At 42.5% G+C, this 24667-nt stretch overlaps 2 protein-coding genes across 4 annotated transcripts in view; one reads left to right on the forward strand and one right to left on the reverse strand.

The window, feature by feature from the left end:
* Positions 1-10454, forward strand: part of ccne2 (cyclin E2) — a 37162-nt gene extending 26708 nt beyond the window's left edge. For all 3 annotated transcript variants that reach the window (XM_038808997.1, XM_038808996.1, XM_038808998.1), the window contains 2 exons: positions 6353-6510; positions 8978-10454. In XM_038808997.1, the coding sequence (XP_038664925.1) occupies positions 6353-6510; positions 8978-9094 (275 nt within the window). In that variant the 3' untranslated portion in view covers positions 9095-10454. The remainder of the gene's footprint in view (positions 1-6352; positions 6511-8977) is intronic.
* ints8 (integrator complex subunit 8) overlaps positions 10221-24667 on the reverse strand; it is a 122935-nt gene continuing 108488 nt past the window's right edge. The window contains 4 exon segments of the mRNA XM_038808995.1: positions 10221-10766; positions 13831-13874; positions 15924-15988; positions 21445-21518. Of these exon segments, the coding sequence (XP_038664923.1) occupies positions 10650-10766; positions 13831-13874; positions 15924-15988; positions 21445-21518 (300 nt within the window). The 3' untranslated portion in view covers positions 10221-10649.

A 24667-nucleotide genomic window follows, 5' to 3' on the forward strand; every position in this document is an offset into this window, starting at 1 on the left:
ATTGTGTATAGCTCCACGCAGAGCATAGGAAGAGCACTTGCATTCACACACCTAATATTCTAGGTACTGCCTGAGTGAATGAGGCCAAATTACAGGCAGCTTGTATGCTATAGATCCATGTCTATTTCGTCAATGGAGAGCTCTATTTGTTTTGGTTGGGGTAGACATTGTACTGAAGGTAGGTACTGTATAATACTAATCCGTGGTCTCATGAACTGGTTTCAATTGCTTAAGGGGTTCAGGAACTTCATTCCATGCGCACTAATTGTCCTGTGTTGTTAAGTCTCATATTATTTCTTTCATGCTTTTTTGGTGGGATAGGCATTAGGATCAAAGCTATGTAAATCTATTTGCATGACACAATATCGTTTCCTATCATTTTCAACTACATTGGGACTCAGCTCCCTGAAGTGAAAGAATGGTTCCACCCAACTCCAATAATTACAATATAAATAAAGTCAATATTCTAAATACAAGGACCTGTTATAGTCATGTAAATAATCACAATGATGGTGTATTTGGCATGTACATGAGGTCTGGCCCTAACCTGCTTTCTAATGTTGGTCTGGTCTAGCACGATCCCAACATCTACAAAGGCACCTTGTCCATTAAGCATGTGGGACTATTTTGTGCAAACTTATTTGTAATTTACCCAGTAGAGTTTTATAAGAAGTTCTCTGAGTTAGTGGGTCCGGTCTTGACGAGGGTTTTTAATGAGGCGAGGGACCCTGCCGCCGACAATGTCGCAAGCCACTATATCACTGATATTGAAGCGGGGTAAGGACCCGGAAGCAGGCCAATCTCCCTGATCAATGTAGATGCCAAGCTCCTGCCAAAGGTCCTGGCGATTAGAATTGAGGACTGTGTACCGGAGGTGATTGAGGATGACCAAACTGGGTTCGTGAAAGGCAGGCAGCTGTCTGCCAACTTGAGAAGATTACTCAATGTGATAATGATGCCCCCGACGGGCAAGGAGGTGGAGGTAGTGGTGGCGATGGACGCCGAGAAGGCCTTCGACCGGGTGGAGTGGGGTTATCGATGGGAGGTGCTCGGACGGTTCGGGGAGGGACTGGTGAATTGGATCAAGCGATTGTACCAGGCCCCAAAAGCCAGTGTCAGGACAAACCGAGAAGTGTCAGAGTATTTTAGACTATACCGCGGGACCAGACAGGGCTGTCAGCTCTCCCCGCTGCTGTTTGCGCTGGCCATAGAGCCGCTGGCGATTACGCTGAGAGCCGCAAAGGGATGGTTAGGGGCGGAGTGGAACATAGGGTCTCTCTCTATGCGGACGACCTGCTCCTGTACGTGTCGGACCCATTGGCCTGGATGGAAAGTATACTGGAAACATTGAGGAAGTTCGGCCAGTTCTCAGGGTACAAATTGAATATGGCCAAGAGTGAAATGTTTGGTGCAGGCAAGGGGCCAGGAGAACAGATTGAGAGGGCTACCATTTAGGCTGGTTGAGGAAAATTTCTGGTACTTGGGGATCCAGGTGGCACGAGACTGGGGCAGGCTGCACAAGTTAAATTTGACCAGGGTGGTGGAGCAAATGAAGGGAGAGTTTCGGAGATGGGATGCACTGTCGCTGGCAGGGAGGGTGCAGACTGTAAAGATGACAATCCTCCCTAGATTCCTGTTCATTTTTCAGTGCCTCCCGATCTTTATCCCACAGTCCTTCTTCAAAAGGGTTAACAAGATGATCATGAGCTTTGTCTGGGCGGGAAAATCCCCGCGGGTGAAGAAGGCGATGCTTGAGAGGAGCTGCAGCAAGGGAGGGCTGGCATTGCCGAGTCTGATTAACTATTACTGGGCGGCTAACATCGCTATGATAAGGAAGTGGATGGTGGGTACGGGGTCTATCTGGGAGTGGGTGGAGGTGGCTTTGTGCAGGGGCACAAGCTTGGCAGCCCTGGTCACTTCTCCTCTACCGTTGCCGCCGGCCAGGTACTCCACCAGCCCGGGAGTGGTGGCGACCCTGCGGATATGGGGCCAGTGGAGGAGGCATGTAGGGGAGATGGGGGCGTCGGTTTGGGCGCCAATCTGCGACATCCACCGGTTTGCCCCCGGGAGTATGGATGGGGGGTTTCGAACATGGCGGCGGGCGGGGGTGGGGGATATGTTCCTGGAGGGGAGCTTTGCGAGTTTGAGGAGCTTGGAGGAGAAATTTGGGCTGGTAAGGGGAAACGATTTCAGGTACCTACAGTTGCGGGACTTTGTCCGTAGACAGGTCCCATCTTTCCCACGCCTCCCGCCAATGGGGATCCAAGACAGAATAGTCTCTAGGGGGGAAGGAGGGGAGGCGAGAGTCTCTGATATTTATAAGGTGCTCATGAGGGGGGGGGGGGAAGGGTTCCAGACAGAGGAACTGAAACTCAAATGGGAGGAGGAGCTAGGCGGGGAAATGGAGGACAGGCTGTGGGCAGAGGCCCTGAGTAGGGTAAATTCGACCGCAACATGTGCCAGGCTTGGCCTGATTCAATTTAAGGTTGTTCACCGGGCCCACATGACGGTGGCTCGGATGAGCAAATTCTTTGGGATAGAGGACAAGTGCGCTAGGTGCGCAGGAGGACCAGTGAACCACGTTCACATGTTTTGGGCATGTCCGATGCTTGGGGGTTACTGGGAGGGATTTGCGGGGATCATGTCCCGGGTGCTAAAAACAAGAGTGGCGATGGGTCCAGGGGTGGCAATTTTTGGGGTTTCAGAGGACCCGGGAGTCCAGGGTGAGAAATAGGCCGATGTTTTGGCCTTTGCTTCCCTGATAGCCCGGCGACGAATATAATTGGCATGGAAGGACTCCAAGCCCCCGAAGACTGAGTTGTGGCTTTCGGACATGTCGAGTTTTCTGGGTATGGAAAAAATTAGTTTGCCTTGAGGGGATCTGTACAGGGGTTCGCCTGAAGGTGGCAACCATTCATTGACTTCTTTGCAGGAGAGTGAGCGTCAGCAGGGGTGGGGTGGGGTGGGGGGGCAGAGGTTAGAGTAGAGTAGGAGGGATAAATTGGCAGGTAGTGCTGATGGGAGAGGAGTGGGCATGTGCAGTATGGTACAATTGAAGTATTGAATGTACATGGATGTTTGCACATTTTTGCCTTTTTTGCTTTCGTTTCGTTGATGTCTGTAACTGTTTACAATGCCGAAAAACGACCTCAATAAAATAGTTTGTTTCAGAAAAAAAAGAAATGCACTTTAGATGTCTTGGTAATATGAATGCGAGTTATAGTTAGAGCAAGTTCTTTCTTCATGGGTGTCATTGAGAAATTGCTGTTCTTTCTGTCGGGATGCTTTCACAATATTGTGAGCCCAGGTCAGCAGAGTGGTGAAGATGGCACCCCAGGTTTGGAGTTCTATAACCCAGCAAAAGGAAGGCTGCATTGGACCTCCTGATGCTAAGTATCATTTAAAGAGAAAATAGGCTTCAGTGCTCTGGTGGATTCCTGAATTACTTTTACTCTACCTTCCTCACCCAATCTTGTAAATTGTCAGTGCCTACGATACCTTGGAAGCTACCAGTTGATCCAAGTTCTTATTCCACCATAATAACAACACAATCCAATTTGTCCAGGTGTTGTATTTTTGTTGTTGCATAAGCAACTACTTTCTCACTGCTTTTTGAAGCAATTTCTTTTGATAAACATTTTAAAATTTCCTCCTTTTGCAACCAGCCTATTGCTGTATGCAGTAGTAACTGCACCGTGGCAGATTACTTCATTGTTTCTCTGGCACTAAGATTTGGAAAAGGAGTTTTTGAGCCAGCAGCTTTATCAATGCATGTTCCAAACCTCCAGCTACTGCCTGAGAATCTGAAGCATTGAGATCTATTACAAGATTTTCCAGTTGCTACATACTCCGGATTCCAGTGCATTGATGACAGAAGTCTCTAGTCAAAATCCGAACAACACTTGCAGGAGAAACTAAGTACTTAGCATCTCTGCCAAGGTGCCACACGATATGTCGTGGTAGGAGCCATCTTGCAGGCTGTACAGGTGGCTGCAGTTAGCATCTCTAAATATATCTCACAGCTTTGCAGGATGCTTCGGAAATGATTTGCAGCATTGGTGCTCAGAGAGCAATCTTTATTCTGTGTGCTCCCGTGCAATTTCCTGGCCATTGCAGTTTAGTACATGGATATCGAATGGGCTGTTCAGCACAACCAGGCTGCTTTTGCTTATCCCCTCCATGGACACTAGTCGTATTTGTGAACTTGATTCATCTCTTGCCTTCTGCAGTCATCTGTTCCTGATTGCCACGACTAATTGCTTTTCTTGTGGCCTTATTCAATGCATCACTGTATTCGCCTCACATTTGATTGACTTAGGATTCTCTGACTGACGCTGAAATGTGATTGGGCAGAGAATATGTTCTGACACCAAAATTGCAGGGTGCCAATTTGATGCCAAATCGCAGTTCTCTGTTATCTCGACCAGTGGCGCCAGTGCCACTTGTACCAGCCTCCCTGGACAGGTGCCGGAATGTGGCGACTAGGGGCTTTTCACAGTAACTTTATTGAAGCCTACTCTTGACGATAAGCGATTTTCATTTCATTCCATTTTTCAGTGTGGTCTGGAACACAAGTACAGTAAACACCATTTGCATGTTATTAGTGGGCCCGATCCAGTATTCTCTGGGGCATCTGCCTCCGATGGGCCGAGTTCCTGACGGCACGGTTCACTTGCCCTTTTAAAAATCATGAAACCGATGTTGTGACTGCTAAGTGAAAAAGAGGAGATACGGAAAGTGCCCAACATTGCCATACATTGCTGACAGTTGTGCCGCTGGCTGGGGACTTCTGCCGGGGCGGAGTGGTGGCTAGGAGTTGGGCTGTGGGGTCCAGTGGACTGGCATGGAACACCATTGCTGTAGCCGGCAAGACAGCTATGCAGCTGTGCACGCCGCTGACAGCCCACTGTGAACTTAGGGCTACAGGTCAGATAGGTGTCCCCCAGCCGACCCATCAGCTGTATGGGCACACTCCAGCACAACCAGTGCCATCTTGTTGGCTGGGATGAGTGTGTGTATGTGGGGATTGTAATGTGTACATTTGGCTGCAGCTTGACAGCCTCCTGAGTGCCAATCAGAGACCTGGCGAATTCTGCACCGTTTTTAATTGAAATCCATTGTGTTCCATGTGGCACTGGTGCTAGTCCCTCCACAGTCGCTGAATAGGTTCAGTGTCCGTTTTGCTATCGTGAAAATCGCTAATTATTTTAAAAAATCATTTAGAGTACCCACTTCATTTATTTCCAATTCCGGGGCAATTTAGCATGGCCAATCCACCTGGCCTGCACATCTTTTCGGTTGTGGAAGCAAAACCCACGTAAACACGGAGAATGTGCAAACTCCACACGGACAGTGATCCAGAGCCGGGATCGGACCTGGGACCACGGTGCCGTGAGGCTGCAGGGCTAACCCATTGCACCCTGTGCTGCCCCAAAATCAACTAATTCTGCCCCGGTGTCACTCTTAGTCTCAGGAATGGAGAATCGCGCCCCTTGAGTTTGATGCCCTCATCTAGTGGAACGAGACATGTGATTGGAACAGAAGAGAAACATATTCTTATAATAGAGGCACACCACTTCTAGACATGAAAAGGTGCCATAGAACATTTTGCGTAGCATATTCTGTTAGCCTGAAATCTACTATTTCTGAAACAGCTGAAATGTTGCCAGAGTGTTTATCAAAGATACTCCTTTGATAAACACTGGTCTGATGTGCACAGTTGTTTTGAAATGAGCGCAACATGGTATATTTAGCAGGCCAATTGTTGAAATGGCATGTACTGCAAATGCCATTAAGATATACTGATTTGAAGAGGGAACATTTGACGGGGCTGGTTTAGCACAGGGCTAAATCTCTGGCTTTGAAAGCAGACCAAAGCAGGTCAGCAGCACGGTTCAATTCGCGTACCAGCCTCCCCCAAACAGGTGGTGACTAGGGACTTCTCACAGTAACTTCATTTGAAGCCTACTTGTGACAAGTGATTTTCATTTTCATATATTTTTATGTTGTCTGAACTTAATTCAGAAATAACGGCCAATCTAACATTTTGAAATTATACAATGCAAAGCTTATCTTGTTTTTAAAAATTGTATGGAGCATTGATTTGTGTGCTCAAGAAATTATGGATGGTGAGTCAATCATTTTAGCTCCTGCAATCCTTGGTGTGTTTGCTTTTTATATCAGCATCTGAGTTGTTTTTGGGTTGTATTGTTTTAATCTTTATTGTGAAATCCATTTAAAACTATACAATTTACTTGTGATTGCATATTCACAATATTGATTGAAATGAATAAACTGGTTATTTTTATGTACTTCTAAATGTTCTGTTCTGAACAATTTGCTGTGGTTCTAGGTCTGGAATGGGAGAGCATTTCCATATGCTTTAACTGGATGATACCTTTTGCTAAGACACTGAGAGAAGGTGATCCATTAAAGTTAAGAGATTTCAAGCAAGTGGCTGATGAAGACAGACATAACATTCAGACACATACTAAGTACTTAGATTTGCTGGTGAGTTATTTTCACTTCAATTTATCCATTATTAAGGTGGAGAGGATTTTAAAAAATCAACTTGGAACATTGTTCCTTTGCCTTGAGGAACTAGTTCAGTAGTAATGTTTGTTTTTCTATCCCCTCCATTCCTATTTAATTTTATGCATATGAAGCTGTATTCCAGTCAGCACCCGTGATTCTTTTTAAACATTAAAACAATCCTGAGAAGTTTCATCAGAGAAGATTTGACATCAAATCACAGGAAGGCAGATTATTGTGGCATCTAAGAGCGGAGGTTTAGAAAGGGAATACTAGACAGCTAAGAGATGAGGTTAATGGCAACAGTTTCGAAGGGAATTGGGGATACACGAGACCAGAATGTGAGAAGTATGGCTGCATTCTGCTACACAGGGGCTGTTTAGCACACTGGGCTAAATCGTTGGCTTTGAAAGCAGACCAAGGCAGGCCAGCAGCACTGTTCGATTCCTGTAACAGCCTCCCCGAACAGGCGTCAGAATGTGGCGACTAGGGGCTTTTCACAGTAACTTTATTGAAGCCTACTCGTGACAATGTGATTTTCATTTCATTCTTAGAAGATTGTAGGGATGGGGTTATGGAACATGGGGATGGTTTTTGGATAAGTAGTTAATGTATGCCAGTGATGGAACTGCAGTGTGAGTTAAGAATTGTCTGCAGAGTTTTGAATGAAGTGACACCTATGGAAGAGTTGTCAGTTTTCCTGATGGTTTCTGGCTAGACAGGAAACAGATGAACTCTTCCTTGGTTCACCTAAGATCACAATCCTCTTCAGCCAATTTGATCTAATCCTTCCAAAATATCAACCTACTAACTTGAGACTTTGATCTGAACCACTCTTGTTCCTGGTCCATAAAAGGTTATCATGCTATATAGTATAGCAGGTAGAGCCTTGTGGTTTGATACAATGCCTACAGTATGCCAGGCAGCAAAGAGTATTTTGGGTTGGAAAAGGCAAATGGAAGATACAGAAAATGCCTGTGACCCAAAGAGCCATTAAAGTAAGCTGGATAACAGTAAAAATCTTGCTTCACACAGTCAAAAACAACCACCTGATTATTCTAATATCCCATTTTTCCAGCACTTGGCCCATAGCCTTGTGCACTTGCAATAACAAGGCCTATATCTAAATACTTAGGTTCTCTGCTTCCACCATTCTATTAGGCAGCAGGTTCCAAACTTCCTCCACCCTTTGGGTAAAAAGGTCCCTCCCATCCCCTCAACCTGCCCTTTTACCTTAAAGCTATGCCCCTGGTCATTGATCCCTCCACCAAGTGGAAAAGTTTCTTCATGTCTTCTCTATCTATGCCTCTCATAATTTTATACATCTCATTCCTGTTCACCCTCTGTCTCCTCTGCTCCAAGGAAAGCAATCCAATCTCTCTTCATAACTAGTCTCAGGCCTGGTAAATCTCCTGCACCCTTTCCAGTGCTATCAAATCACTTTGTGGATTAACCAGTGTTTTATACAGTTCCAGCATAACCTCCCTGCTCTTGAACTCTATGCCTCGGCTGATAAAGGCAAGTATACCAAATGCCTTTATAAAAAAAAAATTCAGAGTACCCAATTATTTTTCCCCCAATTAAGGGGCAAATTAATGTTCCCAATCCACCTAACCTGCACATCTTTTGAATTGTGGGGGTGAAACCCATGCAGACATGGGGAGAATGTGCAAACTCCACGCCGACAGTGACCTGGGTCCTTGGTGCTGTAGGCAACAGTGTACATGCACACCAAGGTCCCTCTCATCCTCAGTGCTTCCCAGGGTCCAGCTGTCTATATCCCCCTGTAATCTAAGGTTATCCTCACTATTTACCACCCCAACAATTTTCACATCCTCCTCAAACTTACTAACCCACATGGTGAGTTAAGAGAATCAGGAACAATATAGAAGCAACAAACTTATTAAATTACTGAAGGTAGGATTGCACTTTGCTGCTACCTTGAACTATAGTAATAGCCAGTATTGGGCCTCATAAAAACCTTAAGTGCATTTGGAAATTCCTAAAATTATGCCTTCTAGTAACTTATGCATCACTATTGTAAAATCTTAAGTACACATACTTTGTTCTCCATCCTTAAATTGAAGATGTTTTGCAAATAATCAGATGGATTTCTGGTATGTTCATAATAGTCTGCCTGTGCATTGGGTCTCACTCCCATAACCCAAAGATGTGCAGGGTAGATGAACTGGCCATGCTAAATTGCCCCTTAATTGGGGGGTTTTCTACATTTATTTTATAAAAAGCCATAAAATATTGGCAAATCCAGCTGAAAAACATTTCTAGTGAAGACTTGTTTTACCACCTATTATCCTATCTGCTGGCTGTAGAATGGTAATTTGAGATGTTCTTTGCATATTTTTCATTAAGTTGCTTTGTCCTTTAATGTTGTAAGCTATCTTTGAATTGCTAATCTGAAAACCTATCACTACTTTTTTCCTTCCAGGAAGAAGCACACATCAGGAAAACAGAGTGCACAGCAAGGCTATCCCCTGTGTCCATAGGAGGGATCTTGACTCCACCCAAAAGCACTGAAAAGCCATTGTCTAGTTCAACATGCTGAATGGGTGAATTTCCTGGAACAGAAAGGACAGAAAATGCCCATGAACTGTGGAATTGATTACTGGGAGCAGGGGCCATATTACTGCCACAAGAGGCATCTGGAAACTTGAGCAGACCAAAGTTTTTAATTTTAGAAAAAATAATGACAGCATTACATCATCTGATGTTTTTAATTTGTTTTAAAGAGTGAGCAAGCTTGCTCCAGAACAACACTTCACTTCTGCCCAAGAGACCAATCTGTTGGGAAATATATACCTAAACAAAAGCCAGTGAAGTCTATTGATGTGGGACAGATTTTCTATTCAATCTGCACATCAAGGTGACATATGCCAATCCAATTAATTACAATTACTTTATTCAGAAGAAACATGCTTGCCTGTTAATTCTGTTCTGTGCGTTTGGAATTCCAGCAAAGAAGCAATTTCATCAGAAAGTAGAGCTTTTGGGTTTAAATTTATTTTGGTAGAAAGCTGAACGGAACTGTGAAATTGTGTGCTGTAGGTGAGATTGACGAAATAAGTTGAGGGACCACATACTTTACTTTCAAGTTTACAATGGGGGGAGACATTCTACAACTTGCAACTAGCTTTCATTTGCCTTTCCCCTCCCAATATTTAACAGCCAGCACATTGTTGAAGAATGGATCTCTATGTACAATCTTAAACTACCACTGTGAATGACATATGTTCAGAAAGTATAGGCAAATCTTTAAATCTGCTTTATAGCACATTCCATTATTTACACAAATAACTTGGAACATTTTTTATGCATGCTGGCACTCGTAACTACAACACAATGAACAGTTTGAACTTTATTTTTTTTAATGCGGGGCTATGGTATTTGGTCCTACACTGGTGCTGTTTTCCTTTTTCAGGGTGGTTAAAGCCTGGACCATAAACCAAGCAGATCAAGTGAGACTTACTCTGCAAAGCCTCAGAATTTACATGTGTTTTGAAGATAAGTGAGTGAGTGGAGTTCTTAGTTTGGGCTCCAGTTTGTAAATACTGCAATGTCGAAATAGGACCATGTACATACAATAAGATATTAAATAGTTGGTATATAAACTATAAGAATTTCACACCCAGCTGTATTACACAACTGAAAAAAAGAAATCTCACTGCCAAAGAGAAATGTAACATGAATTTAATGTATTATTGTAAATAGCATTGTAAAAATGTACAGAAAATTACATAGCTATTGATGCATAGCTATCCAACACCACTATAAAAATACAATATTTTTCAATGGTCAAAAGAAGATATGAACATTCAAAGTGTATGCTAAATGCCAGTTGGATATCTTTAAATGTGTGTTAAGACCAGTACTATGAAATAAATACTAGGTGCTGTGAAATTCAATTTTAAAAAATTTGAAAATGTACTCTTTCACTTAAAAAAAAAATCTACATTGTAGACAGAAATACTATGAAGACAACCAAAGCAAAATCCAGCCAAATATTTTAATGGCATTATTCATAAATAGTAAGAAATTGTAGAAAATCTTCTGTACTTATTACCAATGGATGTTTTCAAGCAATTGCACCTAATAATGGTGTGTTAAAAGTACAGTTTTGCCATGGCTTGTAGGAACTTCTTTTTCCTCTTCTGTGCTGCAAGATGTAAAACCTCTTCAGGGTTGCTGGAGTTGAGCTCAGATTGGCCTATTGCTTTGATCTAGGGAAGAGTTTTTAAGAAAAGAATAAAAAAGTAAGGATATGATACCAAACAGCAGCAAACTTTAACACCATGAATAATATTTTGGTTATTTCAGTCTTGCTTGCTGAACTGTCCTCCAAAACAGGTGCCTTTTGTCATTTTACTTCTGCACAATGGAGGTTTATTTATAGGGCACATTCAGCTTGCAGTACATCTAAAGCATTTTGTATGTAGAAATAAGTTGAACCTTCAATAGAAGATACAGAAGTTTAGATACTGCTACGTGTGAGAGAGAGAAGTAAAGGTCTGGATTTTCCTTTCTATTAAGGTTTGAAATACAAATACTAAAAGGCAGAATATTTGAGGGATAGTTTTGATTGACAGATAAGGATTCACCCATGACCTCAAGAACACAACTGTAGAGGTGATATATTCATTTCATCCACCAGCCATCCTTCCACCCTCTAGTAAGTGATGTGTTTTAATTTGTGTAGGCTTGTCCACTAGGAACTAAATTAAGGTATGATTATAGAACCCACATGACTCATTTGGGGGCTGTGCAGCTGGTTTGTGACACAGAATGACGGCAACAATGGGTTCAATTCCCGTACTGGCTGAGGTTATTCAGGAAGGCCCCGGTTTCTAAACCTGGCCCCTCACCTGAGGTGGGGATCCTCGGGTTAAATCACCACCAGTCAACTCTTTCTCCCCCCCCCTTCAAAAGGGGAGCAGCCTGTGGTCATCTAGGACTAATATGGCGACGTTACTTTTTACTTACCACTCAAAATATATTTACTGAAGCTACAAAGGTAGAAAAGCAAAAATACACATGACAATAGATCCAGACAAAATTTTGGTTGGTCCCTTCGAGATAATAGGACGGTTAACTTCTACAAAATATTTATGAGCAATCCTGTTTCTTCTGATCTGAAATGTTTCTGCTCTAAATCTTAAAATTGCTTTTACATCTAGGATGACCACTTTTTACTATTTCCGCCACAAATTCAAGTAACCCATGTATTTTTAACCACCTTATTAACTCACTGTCCAACCTTAAAGGAATTGTGGATATGGACAACAAGGTTACTGCTCATCTATATTTTTCCAACTCATGCCACTTATGGTATACTGTCTTACTGTGCACGTCTTCCAAAGTGCATCATTTCACAATTCTCTACATATAATTCCATCTGCCATGCTATTATTATTTCACCATCTTGTTTATGTATTACTGAAGTCTAAAACTATTCTCCATTATATACGAACCATGGCAACCTACATAGTATCACGCAAGATTATAATCCTACACCCAAGTGGAGGTTGCTTGTAAAAACTGAAGCTGAATAATGGATCCAAATATCTGTGGGGAACAAATTACCTAACCTGAAAAACAATGTTCCATTTGCAGTTACGGAACCATTTTTTTTTAACCATACTGTCACCGTCACAGGTTCCCATACTCTTGCATGATAACCTCATGAAGAGGTAACCGAGCAGACAAGGGTAATTCCAAAAGTCCACAATAAGGTTCCGCATAATGGATTCAAAGTGGAGCTGGCTGGAAGAAAAATAATGCTGTGTTGTGTGTGTGCACAGAAGCCTGGCAATTATTATGCACAATGTCTCTGGTGAAATAAATTAAAGGTACTGCACATTAAAAAATTTTCTTAACGGAATGTGTTGGTAAAGGGTAACAATTCAGAGTGGTAGAAGATAGGGTACATAAGGACCATTTACCCACAATTTATGTTAAATTAGAATCAAACCCAAGGATAGTCAGTGAGGAAGACTGGGCATATAATTGACAAGCAAACTTCATATAGGTAAGTGAATGAATATAGAATTCCTACAGTGCAGGAGGCGGCCATTAGGCCTATAGGGTCTGCACCGACCCTTTGAAAGAGTACCCCACCTATGCCCAATTTCCTGGGCAGCACAGTATCATAGTGGTTATTACAATGGCTTCACAACACCAGGGTCCCTGGTTCGATTTCCACTTGGGTCACTGCAGAGTCTGTACTTTCTCCCCGTGTCTGCATGGATTTCCTCGGGTGCTCTGGTTTCCTCACCAAAGATGTGCAAGTTAGGTGGATTGGCCATGCTAAATTGCCCTTAGGTTAGATGGGGTTGCTGGGTTACGGGGATAGGGTGGAGGTGTGGGCTTAGGTAGGGTGCGCTCTCCAAGGGCCGGTACAGAATCGATGGGCTGAATGGTCTCCTGTACTGTAAATTCTATGATTCCCTGCCTTATCCCTGTAACCCCAATTAGCCTGCATATCTTTGGACACTAAGGAGCAATTTTAGCATGACCAAACCTGCACTTCTTTGGACTGTGGGAGGAAACCCATGCAGACACGGGGAGAAAGTGCAAACTCCACACAGTCACCCAAGGCCAGAGGTGAATCTGGGTCCCTGGTGCTGTGAGGCAGCAGTGCTAACCACTGTACCAACTGGCAGTAAGAAAACGAGGTCACAAATTACTTAGAAAATAAGAATCTAAATGGGGATACAGTAATGGGTTCTTGGAGTACATAATACATAAAGTTCTGTTGCAGATCCACAAAATCATACCAAAAACAACCCAAACTATGATTTATTCCATGAGCGATAGAATTCATAAGAATAAGTTAGACTAAAACTTGTTTCCTTTCTTGATTAGCTCACATTCGGAGCGGTGTACAGTTTTGTTCCCCAAATTAAAGGAAGAGGATACAGAGGTTTTGAGAGGATGCAAAACCATTTTGCTAGGCTGTATCCATCAGGAAAGGATGAACTAGCTGGTTCTTTTGAAACTTGCTGAGGGATAGCCTAACAAGGAAATTCAGGGTAAACTACATGGAGCAATTCCTATCTACAATGCATAATATTTTTCCTGCGGATGTCATCTACAGATCCTAGCAAGCTAAATTATACATCTATGATGGGTGGACAATTCAGGAAAAAATGTAATACAAACAAGGAGTAGGCCATTCAGCCCTTCCAGCCTGCTCCATCTTTTGAATAAGATCATGGCTGATCTGATCGTAACATTAAATCCCCAATAACCTATATATGGACATACACTAGCCCTGCTGCAACTTACTGCTATTTGCCTTTTGTCAATTTCTCCTCTTTTGTGATGGATATCTGAAAATTGTTAAGGAAATTTTCTACTAAATGGTTATAAACTTCAATATACAAAATTAGTTATCAGACTGTTAACTTTCAATAATCATTCACGAGCAGCAAACACAAATACAAAATGAGTATCTAATATCTATTTTAACAGAAAATTGAATGGCTTTTTCATCGCAAAGGGCAAAATTAAACAGCAGTCGCAACTTGGCCAGTATGCCTGTCAATTTAGAAAAACAAATGTCCAACTTATTTTACTCTCCATGACTCCTTCATTTTATTTGTTGCTGCTAATTCAAGATAAAAAGTTGTGAAAATGCAATTTTAAAGAAGCCTTTGCAGATACACATTTCAGTCACCTTCCTTTCCCTTCCAGGTAAATTCTTTGCTGCCATCCAATATTGTGTACTCATCAAGAAATAATAGCTAAGAGAGACAGACAGTCATGTGGAAAACTGCAATTTGCAGTAGATGAAGCAAATTCTCAGCATTTTATGCACAGTTTAAATTCAAAGAAAGATCAAGTAATCATATTCAACTTTCCACTGGATGGTATGAAACAGTTCCTCATTGTAAACAATACAGCATGTCTCATCCAGGTGGCTTAAAATCCTGTGAAGGTTTACAATATTGTCCAAAATTGGAGCAACAACCTGTAACTAGATTAAGTTAACCATCTTTTGATAATACAAGAGCAGATGCATTTTTTAAACATCACATATAAAGACTTTAAAAATAAATTTATTGTGCATATTATAAAAAAGGTGAGATGTAGCCACATGCAAATTCTTATCTCACCCTTAAAGCACGTAAATGAAATTAGCCCAAAGGTCTACCAACAGCATTAAAAAGGAGAAGGATGTGTAGCTATGTAGCACAACTTTAACATCTGCAGTCAATTAAGTACTTTTGAAGTGAAGGCACTTGAAATGAAGGAAACTTGGCAGTCAATTTATACAAAGCAAGCTCCCACAAACAGCTACATGATAATGATCAGATGATCAACATTTTAATGATGTTGGTTAAGGGATAAATGTTATTCAGAACACTGAAAAAGTGTTGTACTATCTTCTATATTTCCCCAAGGTGGTAGACAGGGTCTCAGTTTAATGCATCAACTGCATTGAAGAGTTGATCTAAATTATGTGTTTGCCTTTGGACTTGAACCCAAAACAATCTAATTCAGTTGAGTGTGCCGAACAAAACAGAAAATGAACATACTTAGTGGGATGTAACTTCTGAGGTCCAAGGAAACTTATCTGGGAGATATGCCAAACCGCCCCCCCCCCACCCCCCCTACCGATGTTCGCAGGTAAGGTTTGCATGGCAATTGTCTAAGAAGTGCAAACTTCCCATGGGCAGGACTTCCAACCCAAAGGATCCCTGAGCCCAGAGAAGGCCCAATGTGGTCCAGCTAAATGCTTTAGTAGTACTTTATTCTGCGGACCTTTCCCAAAGGAGGTGACGGGCTCACACTGACTCTCTAGCCAGTGGGTGAGATTCCCAATGGCCCTGTTAAATTCAGCAATGTCTTAATTTTGTGGTCAAGTGTGGAAATTTACATTTGAAAGCTGAACTCACTTTACCTCAACAAATTTTAAAAACTATTTCTTAAAATGTAATGCCTGCTGACAGCAGAAGAACATCCAGTGCAATAAGTCTAATCCGCAACTTTACTGAGCTAATGGGAACATTAATGGTGAGCTGACCATGTCCCGCATGATGCTGTATTTCCATTTGACAGTGACTCATGCCAAAAATAAAACTGTCCAAAAAATTGCTCAGAAATTAAACTACAGGCAAGAAACTGCTTTTGTGTCTCACTAACTTAAATTTTCTCCGCTTCCCTCATCAGACCATGTGGACGTGCATTTGCAAAAGATTGACATGTGTACACATGTATTTGTATACATACTTCACATGTATGTTAAAGTAAAAGAATGGCATGTTCAATTTCTGACTCTTACATTGGACTAATTTGGATTTGAAGCAGTTCTTCCAAGTGATATGGAGAACAGTAGTCCAATATACAATGACACTAAGACAATAATAAAAAGATACGCGTCAAATATTCCAAGATAGTGATGTCCCAGATGTAGTCATAGTAGGAGTCCATTGCATCGTGACTGAAATTAGAAACAAAAAGTTATGAACCATATAAATACCTTTTACATCAAGATTTGATTTATACCAATTCACAGTTTATTTTCAGCTTCCAGTATCTGGGTGGCTCATGATTAGCCTGGGAACGGGCAGCACGGTGGCACAGTGGTTAGCACTGCTGCCTAATGGCACCGAGGTCGCAGGTTTGATCCCGGCCCTGGGTCACTGTCCATATGGAGTTTGCATATTCTCCCCGTGTTTGCATGGTTTTGCCCCCACAACCAGGCAGCATGGTAGCATAGTGATTAGCACAATTGCTTCACAGCTCCAGGGTCCCAGGTTTGATTCCCGGCTTGGGTCACTGTCTGTGCAGAGTCTGCATGTTCTCCCCGTGTGTGTGTGGGTTTCCTCCGGGTGCTCTGGTTTCCTCCCACAGTCAAAAGATGTGCAGGTTAGGTGGATTGGCCATGCTAAATTGCCCTTGATGTCCAAAATTACCCGTAGTGTTTGGTGGGGTTACTGGGTTATGGAGATAGGGTGGAGGTGTGCGGTTGGGTAGGGTGCTCTTTCCAAGAGCTGGTGCAGACTCGATGGGCCGAATGGCCTCCTTCTGCACTGTAAATTCTATGAATCTATGAAACCCAAAGATGTGCAGCATGTGTGGATTGGCAATGCTAAATTGCCCCTTAATTGGAAAAACTGAATTGGTACTCTAAATTAAAAAAAAATATATAATGGGCATAGGCTTTATAAGTTAAATTATACAAGCCTTGTAGGTAGGGCGAGATCTGATTTGTAGAGATGGGATAGCCTCCCAATGTCCCTAGTGGGTAGTGTGCAGACGATCAAAATGAATATTCTGCCAAGGTTCTTATTTCTGCTTCAATGCCTCCCTGCTTTCGTTGCTAAATCATTCTTTGCAAGGGTGAACAAGTTAGTGAATTCCTTCATATGTGCGGGTAAGGCACGAAGAATTCGTAGGGTTTACCTTCAGAAGCATCGCAAGTCTGGGGGCTCGGTGTTACCTAACGTTCTCCTGTATTTTTGGGCGGCCATTGTGGAGAAGGTGCTAGGTTGGTATAGGGAGTCGGGTACCTTATGGTGGGAGAATGGAGGCAAGTTCATGTAACGGGCCGAGCTTATGGGCTCTGGTGACGGTGCCACTCCTGTTCTCCCCAATGAAGTATACTTTGAACCCGGTGGTGATATCTACTCTGAAGATATGGAGGCAGTTCAAGCAACATAACAAACTGAACGGCATGCCATTGTTGACCCCTATGTGTGCTAACCATGTGTTTGCACTATTGGGTTTGGCTGCGAATATTAAGGTTTGGGAAGGGAAGGGGATAGAGTGTTTTAGGAACCTGTTTATGGAGGGGCAGTTTGCCAGCTGAGAGGAATTTGACAACATTTCAATTATCAGGGGCATACCTATTCCAACACCTTCAGTTACTCGACATGGTTCATGGCGCTTGCCCTACTTCTCCCGTAGCACTACAACCCTCTCTGCTGGAGTGAATCTTATTGTTTGCGAGGTCGGGGGGGGGGGTTTTAAGTGTGGGTTTTTCTGTGTTATTAGCACGACAAATGTACCATGTATGGTTTGTTTTCTGGGCGCTGTTGGATTTCAGATCATGTTTATCTATGAAAACTCTTTAATTAAGTATTTTTAAAAAAAACATCTATTTGCAATGTCCCCATCTTCCACATACTGGTCAACAATCTCAGTTGTCTAATGGGAAAAAAAACTGAAGAATCCTGTTCACATGATACCATCTACAAACTCATGTCACACAGTGAGTCCTAATGGCTGACAATCAGTTTCAAGAAAACTTCAGGGGCTGCATTATTGCTCAAGGATGGAACCTGCCAGGGGCAGCACGGTGTCACAATGGTTAGCACTGCTGCCTCACTGTGCCACGGTCCCAGGTTCGATCCCGGCTCAGGGTCACTGCGTGTGGAGTTTGCACATTCTCCCTGTATTTGCGTGGGTTTCGCCCCCGCAACCCAAAGATGTGCAGGGTAGGTGGACTGGCCACGTTAAATTGCCCCTTAATTGGAAAAAATGAATTGGGTCCTAAATTTTATTTTTTTTAAAAAAAAAGGATGGAACCTGCCAGTCTATGCCATGCTCCGATTCAGCAAATACTACAAAGTATCCCAGAATAGGAGGGTTAGCTGCTTTTAAAGAAACTACCAGACTCCGCCTGCTTTTCTATACCAAAATAGCCACTCTCAATTTGGTTTGATAGGACCCTTCCTCTTGGAAAGGGGAAATTGGTCAAGATTCATATTTCTGATTGTTGTTCAGTTACTCCCTGTTGCAAATCTATATCATTTGCATCCATCTAAAAGATGAAGTGAATGCAACCTCAAGATCTCTTGCACATCTTTTGATGGCTGAAGAAGCTAATTCGGAAAAAATCAGTCTGCCACAAGTGCCGCATGTGAAGGTGTCCCTTACTGGTAATGTGGGATGATTTCTGCCAACGTCTTGTTTGCAGGGCTGGCGTCTGCTTTGGAGCTTTTGAAATCTCACACCATCGTGGTAGTGCACCCTTGCCCACAGCTTGTGTCGCCATTTACATCGGTTGACATTTAGAGTTTCTCACTTGCTGTGATTGATGTTTTGGCAGAAACCTAGAATTGGAGTTGTGGGTGCCTTGTTGGTCTCTTGGCATGGACTGCTTCCCTTATGGCTTATCCTTGGGAATGCGGCCATCTTCCATCGTGCACTTGCACAAGGCAGCAAAGCCTTCGTTGCTTGATTAATGCTAGCATACTAGGCATATTTTGCCTAGAAAAGACCACTTCATTGGCAACATGTTGTCTTTCCAAATGTTAACGATGCATTGTAGACACCAGAGTCTTTTCTCTTGGTTGTATAAGTTCTCCAGGTTTTGCTGCTCTACAGAAATGTGCTGAGGTTACAGACCTTACAGAGGCCTGAAGCATCTTGTCAATTTGTTGTTTTTCCTTGTCGGTTTCGCTAGTGGGATAAAGTTGGGGCTGCTTTTCCAATGCATTTGCTGAGGTCTTCAAGAAATTGGTTGTCTGTAACTAGATCCAAGATAAGAGAATTTGCTGATTGCTTTCAGTGGTGTGTCTTTGATTTTGATCATAGGTAGAGACACAACACTCCCTGTCCCATAACTATAGTTTTCTTGCCACTGATGGTGAGGGAGAACATGACAGGCATGGGACAGAAAATCCATAATTAACTGAAGCTGGCCAAGTAGTGCACATTAACAGCACACAGGACATGCTATATTTCTGCCTTGGCTTTTGGCCTTGATAGGATGAGGAGTTTTTAAAAAAAAATTTGATGTGGGTGTCACTGGCTAGGCCAGCGTTTATTGCCCATCTCTAACTGCCCTTGAACTGAGTGGCTTGCTCAGAGTTTTAAGAATCAATCACACTGTGGATTTGGAGTCACATAAAAGGTCAAACAAGGCAAGGGTGGTAGATTTTCTTCCCTGAAGGACATTGGTGAACCTGGTGGGTTTTTACAATAATCGACAATGGTTTCATGGTAATCATTAGACATTTTCAAAGAAATGTTACAGCGCAGAAGGAGGCTAATTGGTCCATCGTGTCTGCATCGGCTTTCCAATCGAGCATCATGACTTAGTGCAATTCCCTGTCTATTCACCACATCCCCTCACACTTTTGATTTTAAAAAAATCATCAAATGCCCTTTTGAATACCTGGAATTATCCCACTTCCACCACACTTCCAGGTAGTGCTTCCAGATCCGAACCAGTTATTAGAAAGTTTTTCTCACATCACATATGCTTGTTTTGCATTCCAAATTTTTATGGAGTTCAAATTTCACCATCTGCCATGGTGGGTTTCAAACTCGGGTGCCCAGAGTATTATCCTGGGTCTCTGGATTACTAAAATACGAAAAATACTGTGGATGCTGGAATCTGAAAAGACAACAGAGGACGCAGGAAAAACTTAGCAGGTCTGACAAAATCTGGAAAGAGAAAAATCTCCCCCAAACCTTTTCCTGTCTGACGTCTGAAAATGGAACGACAAATTGCATTCAATTGGGTCTTTAGTAAGTTCAATAGTTTGTGAATTAGTTATTTCAAAATGGTGGATGGGTTTCCAATTTCCTCACCTATTAGAGTCTGGCATGATAATGTTAGATTCCCCAGTTTGCGATGGAAAATCCAGTCTGATGTCCACTGTGCATCTGCCTGTTCTGAAGCCACAATATGATTCTAGGTATATTTTTAGAGTAACGTTTGCAACGACCTTCCCAGTGATGCTGAGGAGATGTCTCAGTAGCTGTTGCAATTCCCTTGATTATCTTTGCTCTCGTATAATGTCATGATGTTTGCATCATGCATATCCTGTGGGACAGAGCTTTCTCTCTTGAGGAAGAAATGATTGTGTGATCGTGGAGGTATGGCAGCAGGTGGGACTTTCCATGCTAGGCATTCTGTCCTTTTTAGCCGCTTCCCTTAGTGCTTTCAATTGCCTTTTTGAGGCGCAGAAGATTATTAAGCACAGGCAGAGAGATATCTGTCTCATGTGAGTACAGCTCAGAGTAGAGGCCATTTGCTTGATCCTGTCAGCAAGTATTTCTCCATCTGTGGATTTCAAACAGGCAACTTTGGTGATGGTAGGTCTAAGTGCTCTTTTGGTACCGCCATACACAAAGTGAAGGTTGTCATTGTCACTAGCAGTTTGTATTTGCTCGCGTAGATTGATCCAATACTTGTCAGCACAGTACCTTGCTGTCTTCTGCACAGCTGCCTTGGTTAGCGTGACATTTTCCACCTGCTACAGGATTAGGAGACAGGTTGCCAGCCACATGAGCTGTACTGTTTGCTTCAATGACAAATCATTTCTAGAAGGGGAATCTCGAACCAAACCTTTGTTGCAGTTTCTTCCTTTGCAAAATGCAGTTACTGCAGTTTTGTAGATGACTGACTGCAGATACCTACATGCATGCTTTGTTAGCATTATCTGGGAATCCCTCAGGTGGAAGGGACTGCCGAGAGCCTATGAGAATTTCTGACTTTGTCACCATGTCTCGTGCATGGAATACTGATGTATGGAATTTCATTATGTTTATATCTATATATGTCAACATCATCAGGTGGGGTACTAAAGGGCTAATAAAGCCAGTGGAACTGTACCCTAATATGGGGCACCATCTGAGGAGAGAAAAAAGGTGGAGGGAAACAAAAGAAATTGAAGACCAACTAAAAACGTGTCATCTAAATGATTACCTGGAAACTATGGCAGATGATTGATATGATGTAAATCTTCTAAATAAGCCTCAGATGTGGAACAGCTGAAGATTAAAGTGCAAAGCAGCAATCCCACGTACAGTATTCAAAGGAAAGGACACTTTAACCATCAAAGCATTTATCATGATACTGACCCATCAATTTTGATTGGGCGTATTCACTGATAGCAAGTGATAAGGACATAAATATGATTGCATTTAGGGCTATTTTACCTGTTTTGCTCCTGTAAAGCCTTGAAGGCAGTCATATAATCCACCTCCCTGAGAAATTGACACAAAATTGCTACCTGTTGAAAGGAAAAAAAATAAAATATTGTATTGATATTTAAACCAAAATATGCATATGGCTTTTTCCAACTCCATCCCTGCCTCCACTCATCTGTTGCTGCCATTCTCATCTATGCCTTTGCTACCCTGAGACTTGACTATTCCAACTATTCAACCCTAGTTAGTCTCCCTTGTTTCCTGCCATTCAACCCACCACCAGAAACTTGAGGGACCATCCAAAAGATCCTCCTGCCTGTATTGTACCTTGCACCAAACCCCATTCACTCTTCACCCACTGTTCACAAAATTAAGTTGGCTCATTGTTTTTCTTTATAAATTTAGAGCACCCAATTATTTTTTTCCAATTAAGGGACAATTCAGCATGGCTAATCCACCTACCCTGCACATCTTTGGGTTGTGGGGGCAAAACCCACGCAAACACGGGGAGAATGTGCAAACTCCACACGGACAGTGACCCAGAGCCGGGATCTAACCTGGGACCTCGGCACCATGAGGCAGCAGTGCCAACCACTGAGCCAACCTGCTGCCTAAATTGGCTCACCGTTAAGCAACACCTTGATCTTTAAATTCTTATCCTTGTTTTCAAATCCTTTCATGACTTACACTTCCCTATCTCTGTAGTCCACCGCAGCCCTAAAACATCTTAAAATACTGTGCCCCTTGAATTTAACCTCGAGCATCCAGGTTTTAATCACTCCTCCTGTGGTGGCTGTGCCTTCAGCTGACAAAGTCCTAGGCACTGCAATTTCTTCCCTGAACCCCTCCATCTCGTTTTTTCTATTACCTTCTTTAAAATTTCCTTAAAACTTACCTCTTTGTCCGGGTTTTTGGTCATGTGTCCTAATATCTCTTTACATGGTTCGATGCCAAATTTTGTTTGATAACACTCCTATGAAGCATCTTCATTACATAAGAACATAGGACTTGGGTGTGGATTAGACCACTCCGACCTTCAAAACTGTTCCGCCATTTGTTAAGATCATGGCTGATCCGATTGTGGTCTCATTTCCACTTTCCTGTCTGTCCCCTGCAACCCCCATAACTATCAACAATCTATCCAACTCCACCCTGAATAAATTCAATTACCCTGTCTCCACTGCTTTCTGGGGAAGAGAACAAACGTTAGAGAAAAGATTCTCTTTATCTCCTACTTGAACTGTGTTCTGAGCTTTTGTTTCCCTCAAGAGGAAACATCCTCCCAGTAACCACCCTATCAATCTCTTCTGTATCTGAAATCTTTCAAGAAGATCGCCTCTTATTCTTCCAAACTCCAGTGCATTTAGACCCAACCTAGATCAGATCATAGAATTTACAGTGTAGAAGTAGGCCATTCGGCCCATCGAGTCTCCTCTACTATTCAATGATATCATGGCGGATCTGTTGTGATAATCCTCAACTCCACTTTCCTGTCTTATGCCCATAACCTATTGATTAAAAATCTGTCTATCTCAGCCTTGGGTACAGTTCATGACTTCAACCTTTACAACCCTCTGCGGTAAAGAATTCCACAGATTCTCTGCCCTCAAGAGACAATATTCCTCCTTGTCTGTCTAAAATGAGTGACCCCTTACTCTGAGATTATGCCCTCCAGTGTTAGACGCTTCACAAGGGGAAACAACCTCTCAACATCTATCCTCTCAATCCTCCCAAGAGACTTGGTCTGCTCAGTAGGTAATGGCAGGAATCTTCCAGAGAAACAGACTTCGAGGAGGCTTAGACTTGATGCAGGCTGTTGCTCAGCCTGGAATCCTGCTTTGATGTCCTGCTGAAGGTTAAGCAGCAGACTGAGTAGCAAGTCTAGAAATGTAATATTAAAACTATCCAAAGGCAAGACTCTTGGGTCGTCAATTGCCTATTAACGTGTCCATTGCCGGCTAACAAGCATCTGTCTCATTAAGGGCGCCTTGCATTCTTCCAAAACCCACTGAGGTAGAGCTCAATTTACTCAACCTCTCCTCACAAGAAAATCCCTCCATACCAGGGATAAACCTTCTCTGGACTGTCTCCAATTCCCACTCTACCTTTCCTTAGATAAGGGGGCCAAAACTATTCACCGCACTCCAAGTGTGGTCGAACTAGTCCTTTGAGTAGTTTTAGCAAGACTTCCCCATTTGTGTACACCATTCCCTTTGAGATAAAGGACAACTTCCATTTGCCTTCCCTATTACCTGCTCAACCTGCATGCTGGCCGTTGGTGATTTATGCAGGAGGCCCTCAAATCCCTTTGTGCTGCAGCTTTCTGTAGTCTTTCTTCATTTAAATAATATTCAGCGCTTTTATTCTTCACAAAGTGCATAACTTCACATTTGTCTACCTTAAATTCCATTTGACAAGCTTTTTCCCAATCACTTAACTGATCTATATCCCTCTGTAGACTCTTTGCATCACCCTCATCACTTGCCTTCTTACCTAATTTTGTGTCATCCGCAAACTTCACATTTGTAGATTCACTTCCCTCATCCAAATTGTTAATTTATATCATAAATAATTGTAGTCCCAACATTGATCTCTGTGGCACTCCACTAGTTACAGGTTGACATCCTGAAAGTGCTCCTCTTATCTCCCAACTCTGTCTTTTAGTTAATAAATCCTGCATCCATGCTAATATACTACCACCAAAATCATGGGCTCTTAGCTTTTGTGCAGTACTTATTGAACGCTTTTTAAGAAATTCAAACATATTACATTGACTGGTTCCCCTTTATTTATCTTGCTCATTACCACCTCAAAGAATTCCAATAAATTTGTCAGGCATGATTTCCCCTTCATGAAGCCAAGCTGACTCCGCTTGATTATATTATGCATTTCTAAATCCTCTGCTATCACATCCTTTATAATAGACTCTAAACCATTTCCCCAATGACAGATGCTAAGCTAACAAGCCGATAGTTCCCCGTTTGAATCTCCTCTATGAATAAGGGTGTTATATTGGCAGTTTTCCAATCATCTGGGACTTTGCCAGAATTTAAGGATTCTTGGAAGATTACTACCGGTGCATCCACAACCGCTGTAGCTACTTCCTTTAATATTCTAGGATGCAACCTACCAGGCTCAAGAGACATATTGGCCTTTGGCCCCATTAGTTTCCCCAGGACTTTTTCTCCAGTGACAGTTATTGTATTTGTTGAACCAAAAGATGGCTGCTGCA

The sequence above is a fragment of the Scyliorhinus canicula genome, chromosome 10 (genome assembly GCF_902713615.1).
Source record: "Scyliorhinus canicula chromosome 10, sScyCan1.1, whole genome shotgun sequence".
Classification (NCBI taxonomy): domain Eukaryota; kingdom Metazoa; phylum Chordata; class Chondrichthyes; order Carcharhiniformes; family Scyliorhinidae; genus Scyliorhinus; species Scyliorhinus canicula.